General features: G+C 31.9%; 1 protein-coding gene across 1 annotated transcript; it reads right to left on the minus strand.

The window, feature by feature from the left end:
- Window positions 1-138: 138 nt before the first annotated feature.
- LOC123720207 lies at window positions 139-13,530 on the minus strand. The gene is made up of 6 exons (XM_045676744.1): window positions 13,197-13,530; window positions 7,523-7,597; window positions 7,478-7,486; window positions 4,091-4,283; window positions 1,476-1,726; window positions 139-218 (listed from the first exon to the last, which is right to left on the minus strand). The coding sequence occupies exons 1-6, from the start codon at window positions 13,528-13,530 to the stop codon at window positions 139-141; spliced, it is 942 nt and encodes a 313-aa protein (XP_045532700.1).
- Window positions 13,531-13,889: the final 359 nt, after the last annotated feature.

A 13,889-nucleotide genomic window follows, 5' to 3' on the forward strand; every position in this document is an offset into this window, starting at 1 on the left:
ACGCCACTTGATCCAATCATAATCCTGATGTCCAATTCTGTCATTGATTTGCCGGCATTGTCATTGATGGGCTAAACATCGGCATCTCCGCCATATTTTGAGGTAAAGCGTAATAGGGTATCGGCATGGACGAGGCGCTTAGCGGCGGTGGTCCGAGGCCAAATAGGAATTTGACGTACTGCGCGAGCTTCCATATAAAATTGGACGTCTCCGGTACCCTGCATCATATTATATTAATTATTAAAAACATGTAAATATCAATTCAAATGATTCCCTTGTGATATAAGAACTTCAGACCCATTTAGATTAATAAATGCTTGGGCTAAGCCTATCGTGTGCAACGAATCATTGTCATTGATATTTACAGAGACTTTTCCCAAATAAATACATTCTAATTTACAATTAGGATGTCATACCCGTCACCAATGATACAAAAATGATATTAGTATTGATAATTGATTTTTATATAAGAAATGAACGGTTAAATGAATTATGGTTGTCTGTTTTATTTGTTGTTTCTTTGTATTCAAAATCATGAGAAGGCTTTTGCTTCCTTCTCTTCTTCTTCTTTTTAAGTTTACTTTTTTTGAATTCGTGGCTGAATGCCTTTATTATGCCATCATGGACTTGAACAAAATCATCAAATATGTCCAAGCAATACATCAACAAGTTGTATGTAAATGTGTAATAAAGTGGTGGCTCACCTTTTGGTTTCAGCGCAGATTTTATTAAGTTATCGAGGTAGTCTTTGGCATTAATAATGTTATTTATAAAGTCTGATTCTTTCTTCTTTGAACGTGTTTTTAGTTGATTTTTTTTGTCTAACTCATATTCTCCAAAATGTATACTACGTTTTGGTCGCTTACGCTTTTTCTTCAGCACCTTTTTTATTTTGGACTCAGTTTTGTTATTTTCATCAGTTTTAAAACTTTCTGGCTTAAATACAATAATTGGTTTCCATTCACTAGGCTCCGGAGCTAAAGTGACGTTGCTTATTTCGATAGTTACATTAGCCTTCAACTCTGTTTTTCTATATGGTAGTAATCTACTATTGTTTGGTCTCATTATAAACATGGCTGGATTAACATAGTATTTTACTCGAGGATAATAATACGTGCGAGGATAGTTATATTTATACTTTTTATTTTTTACATAGTCTAAAAAATCCTTATTATATTTAAGCCTGTTTAAGTCAAGTTTCAATTCTGTGTATTTCTTTGGTGTTTGTCTAGGTACTTTTTTATAGTATGACATCTTTCTTTGGGCTATAATATGTCTAGGTTGAGGTAGTAAAATTTCCCTCTGCCTTTTCGTTTTTTCTTCTACATCGTCAACGCTTTTAGCAGTCGAAACATCAGATTTAAGTCCTCTGAAATTTGCTGGTATTGCGCCGTAGAAAATACTCGCTATCGGATCGACGAAGCTTCTTATTTGGCTTACGACTGGCTCTAAAAACTTGAGCAGACTTGACTTACCATCCCATCGTTCTGCTGCTCGCGTCGAGTTAGCTAGCACAGATGGCGCCTGCTGCGACTGCTGAGCACTGGGGTCGTTCGATTGCAGAATTTCGTGAGTGTGTGTCTGTGAGCCCAGTCCAGATGGACTGTACATCTCATTGGAACCAAACTGTTGACTCATTCCGCTTACAGAGTATGCGTGCGATGAGGCGCTCGGAAAATCAATTGGGTATTGCGAGTAAAGGAATGGATGATTTTGCAAACCAGCGCTGGAATTTAAATAAGTATAATAAGTAACTGTTATAAGCTAACAGCCTTGTCAGCAGTCGTCCGTCGATTAGTTGCAGTGTCACGTCCTTCGTCAAATGTCAAATCTCGTCCGAGGGAACTTTTCAATTATGTAATAAATCAAGATGTTCTTCGTCAGTCCTTATCAAAATTCCATTATCTTGAGTGATATTGAAAATACAACGTCGTTAGATATTCAATAAAAATATTTAGATCATTCTCAGATATCCAATTCCCAAATATTAGGACAACAGTTCTGCTTGTAAAATGCTTTTAAGCAAAATAAATTGTCCGAGTCAATGATATAAAAAATCGAGCAATAATTAAATTGCTAAGATTTGAAGGAAAATAACTGTATTCCTATTGCTAATTGAAATAATTACAAAAGCGAAAACAGTTAAAATAATCCGCATTCACGCGACTGTAATCGTAGAAAGTCGTTACAATATGTATTTAACCAATGAAGCAAGATGACATTCTTTGCTTTTTATTTCCACTTAGTCGTCACGTCAGCAGTTGGTGAAATCAGTCCATGTATGTGCAAAGTATGCGTGTAGCGAAGTCAATATGCCATGTCCGTCATGCTTATTATTACTAGAATAATCGAAATTGTCGCAAAACATAAAAAATACATAATCATTTATAAATTTATTATATGTCAATTTCGAGATTTGTATATATATATTAGTTTAGGTAATAAAAAATACATATCTGGAGTTTTATTATGTATTTCCGAGGTTAAGTCATATAGCAAGTATTTGTATGAAATTAACCAATGTACTTGATTTTTTTTGAAAGGTTGTTAAAGGTTTGAATATTCCATTTCATTTTTTCAGAATAAATTCTGCATTAAAGCTTCAAAAAATATTGTTCGTCATTTTTATTTTATTTTAGTAAAACACTTGTAGTTTTAGGATATCATTAAATATTGCAACAACCTCGATTCTCATTATACGTCTCCCATCTTTAAGAGAGCTCTTGATTTAAAAAGCCAAATGTATAGAGAATTTTTCATTCAAATAAAAAAAGCGCCTTAAAAAATATCCACCGAAAAATCGGCACTAAAAGGATTAGGTATTTGAAAATGTCTCTTAATCAGTGTCTAAATACTTTTATCCCCACTAAAAGATTTGGGTAAAATAGCTGTTTATTTCAGAAAAGTGTTCAATAAAACTTAAAATCGCTAATTTTTAGGGAAAATTAAATCATAATTATTTTAGCTTTTAATAATGAGAGCATGCTATTTAATACTAATTAACATTATTAAGCTGGTTTCATTAAAGCAAAATTAAGTATATTAAATTTTGAAACAAAAACCGACATCATTAAGATACTATAAATGTGTTTAAATTAAACTTGTTAGAGGCTTTTATTATTAGGCATGATTTTAAAAAAATGAATTTTTAACATCTTTAGAAGCTGTTTACTATGACGTTTAAAAAACATGTGAAACAAGTACAATCTATTGATTAAACTTTATAAATATTTACAGGCGTAATTAGTTTTTGAATAAATTATGTTAATTACATGTTCAGTCTTGCACTTTCTTTATACATCTGGCTTCCGTTTCCTTTTAATTAAAAAACAATTTAAGGCACAAAAACACTAACTACATATATAACTATGAAAAATAGCTAGTTAAAATATATTATATTTTTTTAACTAGATAATGACTAACACGATGTTACATACTTTAAATGTGGCTTAACTTGATTTTTATGTCTTAAGAGTACCATTTAAGCACCGATTAAAGCACCTTATTTTACTTATAATATTTTGCATAAATAGAGCTTTTCGCTCTTTATTTATGCAAAATATTTTAGGTTGATTTATAGGATTAGTCATGAGTTTCAGAGTACTAGTTTTGCTGTTATGGAATTTCATTAAACACAACTTTATGCTATGAAACTTATGACAACAAGAATAGTCTTGTGGTATAACTAATATTGAAGATGTATAAAAGAAGCTTAGTTTTAGCTCTCGACAAGTATCTTGGCCAGAATTTGCGTTTTGGAGATATATATAACAGAAAAGGCCTAGAGACCAACAGAGACCAACTTTTGCACGACTCTGGCCAACTTATTTTCCGAGAGTCACGTTGAACGTATCACGTTTGCAATTTCTTGAGGCTTTCAGGCCAAAAAAATTTAAACATATATTTCTGTATTAAGATTTTTAAATGCCTAAAAAATTACAATAAACGCGATATATTTATGCTATCTGAGTCAAAGTCTGAAATCTACAACAATCTAGATTTGGGTATAGTCTTGTCAAACTGTCAATGTCACATTTGTTTTATTCAATTAGAACAAATTTACATTGTTTTGTATAAAAATTCAACTCACCCGCCGGTATAATTCTCATACAACTTCTTGGCAGCCATCCCAACAGTCACCAGCAGGGCTAGCTTGCTAGCCAGGAATGCCTTGATCGTGATGACTGCTACCACCGCCAGCGAGAAGATAGCGATCGCGGCTGACTTCATTCCGAATAAGAGAGGGATCACCGCTTGCATGACTTTCCGTTTGTGTCGCCGTTCTGTAAAAGAAATTAAATTAATATTCATGTTAACACTTGTAGACAAATTTTGCAACGCGTAGGCGTGTAAAGGCGAGCCACCATAATGGGATGTCGGGTTACCGATTCAAACCACGAGGCATCTCAACATCACATACAAAGATAGACTTTGGTAAATAAATACAGAAGAATAAATATAAAAAAACTGTTGATGTTTTAGATGTCAAGTAGAGGATATTGGATATAGACAAATGAAACAAGCAATTTTAAAGTTATTATCAATCCCTTCCCTTGAGTCCCTTCTTAATTACCCGAAAGTTGCTTATTTATCATTAGTTTTAAATCAGTAAATAATTTCAAATGAATGAAACTAAAGTCATATGATGACGTATGAGTAAGGAAAGTGAAATTAATTCAGGAAGTAATACACTTACACAATTGTACAACTTTAGAAAGAGATAAAATTACATACTTCAAAAGGTTTCACAGGCTACAAGTACTATTGAAAATTCGTAGGGTAAATTATCACCTATTGGAATATGTGTTTACATTCTATAGACCCTATATAAGGTGTAAAAAATGAATTAATAAGACAAGGAAAAATATTAGAAAAAATATATTTTCACTCTGTAGATGTCCTAGTTTACCAGATTAAAAAAAATCAACTCCCGACCGATCACCAACGGCCACGGCGGCCTATTTCAGCGGACACAAATCAACTGCGCATTAATATTAAAGAATATAAGTGTATGCGTACTGTACTTTCTATTCCCTCACTATTACAATAGGAAATTTAGTATAACCGGAAATAGTTCAGGACTTTCAAACATCCGGTTTCGTTCAATTAACCTTTATGAAAATATAATTATTTAAATAAACGTTTTCAAAATGTCGTTCAAATGTAATTAATCTAGGTGTCCATCATTACGTAGCAGCCCATTTTAATTTGGACCTCTATTTCCGTGGCATACATTCAATATAGATTTAGTCAGTTATCAAATAAAGGAAATACATATTGATATTTGGTAGGCAAATAATATGTGGCTGATATACCGATATCTTAATTGAGGTCCAAGCTGTATATGCGTTTAAAAATCGCCATTATTTAAGTGTCAGATATATGAAAGACCAAAACCAGTTCAGTCTCACTTCTACATAACCTCCAGATGTGAACTTAGACCAGATCAGATTTTTTCAACACGACCCTTGGGGTCGATTTTTACCGCAGTCTTAGCTTATAAATGATACTAGATACAATGCCAGAATATATTACTTAGTTTGTAGGAAGAAAGTATATTCACAAATAGACTTTCTTCCTACAAACAACGTATAGTATCATCATGATCAGCAATAAATCTTTCGATAATAACCATTATCTGAACTGTCTAAACAATAAAACTTCCTATAAAAATTGTCGATAATTTATGAAACCTTCAAGGATGAACAAACTGTACAAAGTTGCAAAAACATGATCGTATAAATTTATGAACTGAAATTTATATTGTATCCATAACAATATACGTAGTTAGAACTGTAACTTATAATAAATTCAATAGTATAGGAAACAATTTTATAACACATATAAGTACTATAATTATATAATAGCAAATATACTTGGAATAATACGTATACTAATTAAACGCATTTGTTATTTCTTCATAAGGATTAACCGTTGTAATAACAAATCGATTGTACCGAACCATTGCAGATCTACCTCCATATATCAATAACTTTTTTACCTACATCTTCTGCGGACTTTATGAGTAAGCGTATCTTTATGTATTAATTGCATTAATGAGTTACTACTGCCCCAATGCACATTTAATCGGCCTGACACATTGTGAATTAAATAAATGACATCATTACATATTGTTGGCAGCTTTTATCAATTGTGTTAATTTAATATTATCGAAATTTAAACGAATAATAGACGTGTTATGAGTTCTGTAACTATTGTATAAAATGTTATCTATAAAAACTTTTGAACGCTCTTTCACGATTTGACTTTTACTAAAACCACGTTGTTCATATTTCATATCAAAATAATTTCCTCATGTTCTGTTAACATCCTAAAACAAACATTTCTCAAACGATAACGGTTGAATGTTGCGTTTAATTTTAACAAGAGTGTCTGGTAAATCCCATCTCAATTTTCTAAGGCTTTAAGGAATACGATGAAAACAAGTAAGTACCTATGCATAATAAATAAAAGGGAACAAATCCCCGGTGAATCCAATGAACGGGATTGTTTATTTCCAGTTTAAGTGGTACAGACGCAAACATACTATTTTTCATGAATTTTCCGCCTCCTATTTCTCGCAAACATGCCGGTACTTTAATTGCTCGGCATATTTATTCAGGCGAACAACAAATGACAAATTTTATTGCCTGTGTTTGTGTAATACTAATAAGGCTTAATGCTGATATTGTAAGTATTTTTAAATATAATATTCTTCAGCGAGAAAGTCAGTCGTATCTTATACAAGGAATGGCTATACATAATTTTATTTGATAAAGAACTTTTTAAATTACTTTAAGGCCTAGGGTTTCCTTTAGCTAATCTTAAACTCTTTAAAACCCGTCTAAAACTTCATATACATGAACAGGTTTTCTGGATTGAGATTTAATTGTTACAAAGTGTTTAATGAATAAATACTTCATAAATACGTGAAATATATTGTAGCTGTTGGTGTATAGTACTTAAAACTATGTCAACTATGTTTTTTTCTGTTTGTTTTATAAAAGAAAGTAGGTCTTATAACTCACAGTAGTAACTTACATTAAGCCTATTAAACTCACTAGTCATTGAGGTACAATAAGAACGCGATCCATAAGAATATAAACTCAGCAGGTTACGAGAAATTCTTCTCTATACATGAAAACGCACTCAACTTACAAATGACGTATTCAGATTAGTCTCAGTGCGAGTGAGGAAAATAATTTCCTCGAATTTTGAAAGCTTTTTAAAGCATAACCTTTTAAGCTGCAGCTGCTTTGATAACTAAATTTATTGCATTTTGCTTATCTGGAGTTAATTGATACTTCAGCCAATTATGTTATTTATCACCATTATAGCGGTATATATAACAATGCAGTTTTGGCTAAAACTTCAGGTAATATTATCTATATAAAGTCATACTAGTCACTTCATCAATCACCTTTACGTTTTGTATAAATATTAATAGTTCTATTGGCGTACAGAAAATCAAACACACTAACTACTACTACTTAGGACATAATATCAGATTACTCACTGATACGTTTTGGTGTTTTGTCCTGTGGTACTTCTTCCTCCACCTTGCTGTTTGATTTCTTCGGAGCTTCATCCGAAACATCTGAAATTATAGATTCTGAATCAGCACAATAAAAGAAGCAAGCAGAGCAGAGCTATTCTCATTCCTGAGGTTGTAGATTCAAACCCTGGCTGTTCACCAATGGACTTTCATTCTATGTGCGCATTTAATATTCGCTCAAACGGTGAAGGAAAACATCGCGAGGAAACTGGCTTGCCTTAGACCTAATAGGTCGACGGCATGTATCAGGCATAGGAGACTGATCACCTACTTGCCTACGAGAAAAAACAAATGTTCACAAAACAGATATGGTGTGGCGCCACTGATTGATTTTTAATAAAATAAGCAAAATATGTATCTGATATAGTTCTAACAGGAAATTAGTTGCTAGTTTGCCTGTGCCTTAACTACAAAATTTAATAAACGTTGTAATTTACAGTTTGCTATTAACTTTTTACAAGGCGTGTTTGATTTATATAAAACATTTGTTTTTTTCTGTTTTACTATTCTACCTATTTAATCAAAAAATTCAATAAAAATTTGATTCTTATTTTCAGTGTAATGATACATTTAGCAATTTAAAATGGAACAGATGAAGATTCAGTTATTAACTAAATCATTACCTGAAGTAAATCATTACCTAGATTATAGATAGATAGATTACATTTTATGATTTTATTTATTTAAATATAACTTACTTAACTATATATACAATAAAGTTGATTTATCTTTTAACATTTGTTGAAAGAAAGAATTTTCTCGGGATTCCAGTCCAACTTCGATTTACGTAAATTTTTTCGACCTCGGCCTTTTCTCCGTTTCTAATAAAACGGAGAAAAGGCCGAGGAAAGGAAAACGGAATATTAAAAGACTAGAGTTATTTAAAGTGTATTTTAAAAAATATCGTTATTTTGGTATAATTATTCTAGTATATTTATTTTTCTCCACTGAGCTGAAAGACGAAAAATTTTGTTGGTCGTGATGATTATCTAGATTGTCTAATACCTTGATATTATTTTTTCAAATTCTATAAAGTAGTTCACGATAAGAAAATTAAATCTTCAAATTTCGAAGAGAACTACTTGCTATTAACGTATATAACTGACCCATTGTTAACCGCAGGGCTGCTCGTGAGTGTTAATTATTTTCTACAACGCTGTAATATATATTTGTTTGTTACACACTCATAAACTTGTAAGATTATGTGGTTTATGTAAAAAAATACGGGTTTATGAATTTTCTATTATTAACATACTGGGAGTCGTTTGTTAAGAGTAAACATTTAGTTAAATCATTAAGTATATCCGAATGGCCAATAGTTAAAATGATTGGAAAAATTAATAGTTACTGATATATTTATTAAAGAACAGTTAGTAACAAAAATAGATGAATTTGAGGACGCCTGTTTATGTCAGAAAAACCGAAAATTTTCAGGAAATTGTCTCCTGTTTATGTATAACATGAGGCTTTGATATCCTTCAAGCAGTATTGGTTTCAACGTGCGAATCTCGTCCCTGATGAACCTGGCCGTACGCCAATTGGCTTTATATGTGTGCTTTATATATATCCCCTTGCACGGAAAATCACCATAAGGACCCTGGCGTGTCTTAGGCCCATATAGTGGTGTGTCAGGCACAGAAGGCTGATTACCTAATTGCCTACAAGAAACAACAAATATTCATTAAACAGATATTAGATATAGATCTGAGGCAAGGTATAAATACAAGGGTCCTGATAAACCGATTTACTAGGCTATACTATTGTATTCTTTACTCCATGAGGATTCCGCAGGTTGAACTAAAATTTATGAAACACCCAAGGGTTTCCTAGACACTCGGGCAAATGGTAATAAATTTTACGGCGCTGTAAATTTTAGGTTCTATGTTCGCGTAATATGAGCACCCAAGAGATCACCGCTTTTATAGAAAATAAATATCATAAACTACGTCGGGAATCCATAAATTATATACTTTTGTTTATTATATGGGTATTTCTATTAGTAAATACCTTAATACCTTTAAACATCTATAGATATGAATAAAATAAGGAATAATTTATGATCAACCTTATTCACTTGTCTAAGATCACTTTTTTTTTAATTTTATACATCAAAATAGTAAATAGTTATATTAAGTCTTTAGTAAGAATTATGTTTTCAGTGGCGTTTATAAAATTATTTGTAATAGTCAAGTATTCAAACTATTAAGTACTAGAGTTTCTACAAGTTGGGTTAAAAAATTATTGGATTTGATATTGGGAAGTCACACTCTGCGCTAAGGTTCGACTGGACTTGGCTAAGTTTTGAATATCACTACACAAGCACAAAAAGTGGATTTTATTTGTTACGGTTCCATCAACAAATTTAAAATAACTATATTTACTATAATTGATAAAATAACAATTGATCGATAATTGAAAGCAAGTGACGGCCGCCCATAAGCACTTATAACTCAAGGCAGCCTGTATTAAGTTGCAACCTTTCAGAACAATACTGTCTTTACAAAGGTTATAGGTTATCTACAATTAAATCAAATATGATTGAGAGTAAAATATTATGTTTTGTAAAGTAGAATTAGAAACGTTTAAAATTTCTTGAAAAAACTAAGGTCTTCCGACGGTATTTCTGTTAATACAATTTCGAGAGGGTATAGTTATATAACACCTAAAAATAGCTTGAAATATAAATATTTTTTTAGCAATAAAAAGTAACTTACAGCTTCAGAAGGTGATTTTTAAAACTTGGAACTTATAATATTTCACCGAAGAAATTGGTTTTTAACTCAATTGGAATTTAAGATTGTTTGAAAGATATTCTCTAGAGAATATAGTATAAAAAGCGCTTAGCAATCTAATTATCAGCCGGATACACAATTCCGTCACAATATCTAATTTTTATGGACTACTTCCTGCAGTCGCGTGAAACAAAGAAAACAGTTTGAATTATTCAAACGCGTGATCTGATTGCAACGAGAAAGATTAAAGGAAATGCAAGTTTTGCTTGCTCAGTATTCGGAAAATATACGAATGATAAATGTGTTTAGATTTGGAAAGTTTAATTTTGTTGAAGAGGATTTTCCGTTCCTACGTGGGTAATAATTGTTCCACATAGCGAAGTTTAGGTGTCATAACTTATTTGCTCACCGTAAGTTGGTAATGAAACTGATTTAATATTAATTAAACATTTTGATATGATGCTCCAGTAAGATTTGTGAAGATATTTTGGAACTATTGTATTTTGAGTATCATTACAGATATGATGAAATCTTTGATACTGATATCACAAATCACATTGACAAATCGACTATCTGAAGATGATAGAGATGATAAAAACCATTACGCTATACTCCACGTGACTGTTGATACAGAACAATATATAATGTTTATAAAAACTATATAATTAACCATATAACTAAAAATAACATTTTAATCAAGTTAACTCATTAAAATTCATAAAGGATTTTACATAAATTCGGGAACAACATTAATGAACTGCTCGTTAATAAACTTTGTAAAGCGTGTGCTATACGATATTTTATTTGAAAAACTGAAATAAAAACTAGCTGAAAAGTTATAAACAAATGCAGTTATTCCTACTCATCCTTGAGATATAGTCCTGCCTTCAGATATAGTACACTAAAGGAGTATTTTTTGTGCAAACGAGCACGCTTGTCTCAAATCGAAGCTGTGTCAGATGCATAGAACTGGTAACGTGTATTTAAAGCAAAAATTATCCAGGAAATAGATTAAGATATCTAAGACCAAGACTCAGGGAGGATTTAGAGTCCAGATGGTGTTAAGCACTTAGTATGTCCTAGCATGTCTTGTGTGCTTTTAACAAAAGCCATACAGAATGTTTTGGGTAGGATAGTCCCTATTCTGTAAAACGATACGATAACTTACAGTTTTGATTTACTATTCAGAAGGTATGTAGAAGCCCTTTCACCATCTATTTTAAAGGTCTGTATAGCAAGGACAAAATAATTATATAAATTAAATGTGCCATTATCTTTCCAAAATTATCGTTTATACTTCAAACGTATAATAAATATTAAAGTGGTCGTATACTAATGATACATGAAAATATCGAAAGTATTACTTTCCTTATTTCCGTTGGAGTCGAGGAAAATTGTAAAATATCACATTATTTGTAAAGTCATAATTAATACTGTGCAAAGAGTGACAGTCACGAAAGCTATGCAGCTATATTTACAATAACTATAAATTAGTATACAATATCTTAAATAAACATATGGATTGCATTTTTAGCAATATCATACTCGTAGTATTGAATCAAGCACCTCATTTACTATGAGTCTTTAAGCTGAAGAATGTGATATTTCTGGTCCACAATTTATTAGTATTTTCCACGATGAGAAATTGTTCAAAAATCCAATAAGATTATACATTGCATTTAGCAATTAAGCTGTATAATATCTTCTACAGTAAATCCCCATAATTATAAACATTATTTTCTAAATTTTAATTTGTTCTTAACGCCAATATAAATGATCCTAGGATAACGCATTAGCTGGATTTCTTGGATTCGATTTCCCCAGCCAAATCTATATTGGTAAAGAATCGTACGGACTTAGCTTCACTGAGAAAATGACTAGTAATTCGTATGCCCTGCCCAAGCCATACCCGCGTGCACGAAACATTAATCATTTAGGTGTCAATGAGATCCTAACTCGAATATTGTAATAACAAGCAAAATATATGCAATGGAACCGATAATAATATAAAATATTGAAATGGCAATTAAAATATCTTCCTATTATAGAAATACATTTACTATTACTACTCATACTTGGTCGTGAAACCGATAGTCGTAACAGCCGATGACGTTGAATTTGGTCACTATAACCGGTATGTTGTTCGGTGTCGTCGTAAAAAGTTTTACTATATTATTAACTACAATGTAGCATTTTATTTATCGTTGAATATTCTCTCTCTTAGGGGGTTATCTATTGAAGTAGCGTTCAGGTGGTTAATAATTGTATGGTCATGATTACTATTAAATTTTTTTGTATTCAGTAAATTCATGGAATCAAATTAAGAAGAAATGTTGCGTCAAGAATGCGTTTTTCAAAAACGTTTCGTTTTAGTTACTATTATTGTATCAGTTAATAGTGGCCGCAATTCATCTAAAGAGAAACTTATTTTTATTTTATTCTTATAAAAGAAATGTAATGGATGTAACGCGGAATTTGTAGCATATCGTTACTAGGTATCACTAGGGTCAATCTTTGGGTGAAGTTTCCGAAAGAAAAAGAGGAAAAAACCCTTTTACCAGTATAATAAGTTCACGTGTTTAAGCTATAAATGGTGAAACACATAATCAAGTTGTTGTGTAAAAATTGCCTTTTACGTTATTATTACCTACAATTATTATTATGAGATTTCTGAACCCAGCAATTTATTGTACTTAGGACAAATTTATCGAAGATATTTATTATATCAAAGAAAAAAAGCCTTTAATTATTATAAATATTTACAAAACCCTCAATGGCTATTAAAATAAAACCGTTTTCTAATCGTCTTCCTCGATATTTTAAATAAAAATATATTCTTAAATATTTTGCGATTAACTTGTGGTCGGTGGTCAGAAGCTATATTTAGGGTATACAAAATTATGAATTACCTTTAGCAGTCCTGCTTTCATACACCTCCAAGTCTAAGGCGTCACTTTTATCCTCCGTGTTCGAGAATTTGAAGGTAAAATCGTTCCAGTCGAAGCTGATCGCGTGACTCGTGAGTAACCGCGTTAGGGGATCCTTGCTTCTCGCCTGTCTTGCAATTTCTACTGGCTCTATCGTGAATGTGTCAAAAAGTTTCACCGCTTTCCTCTGCCTTATACTCCTAACGAATTCTCTAGTCATAAAGTCTATACATGTTGCGTTATCACTGCAATTTAGTTCGACAAGGGCTCTAGCTTGGCCCACTAAGGCAAACGCGAATAAATATATTAAATTCATTTTGGTCACAGCACAACACGTCACCAATCCATTTGTAGGTCACTGTTGGCACCACCGCCGGTGGTTGCTTCGTCAATGAGCCCCCGTATCGGCTGTTCATGATTTTTATCCCCGGTCACGGCAGAATGACCACGTGCAATTTTTTTTTCGTGTTCCTATTTATTTGCGAGTACCACTTTTCTTTCCTTGCGTGTTCGATTACTTTCCGTTAGGATGACATTTGTCTGTGATAAGTTTTGTTCCATTCCTAATTTTAAGAATCGTTCATTTCCAAAGAAATCGTTTGATCGACACGTTAAAACGCCTGTCATGCTTAATGAATATTAAACTAACAAAAACAATGATAGATTACATTTAAG

This window comes from Pieris brassicae, chromosome 2 (assembly GCF_905147105.1).
Source record: "Pieris brassicae chromosome 2, ilPieBrab1.1, whole genome shotgun sequence".
NCBI classification, from domain to species: domain Eukaryota; kingdom Metazoa; phylum Arthropoda; class Insecta; order Lepidoptera; family Pieridae; genus Pieris; species Pieris brassicae.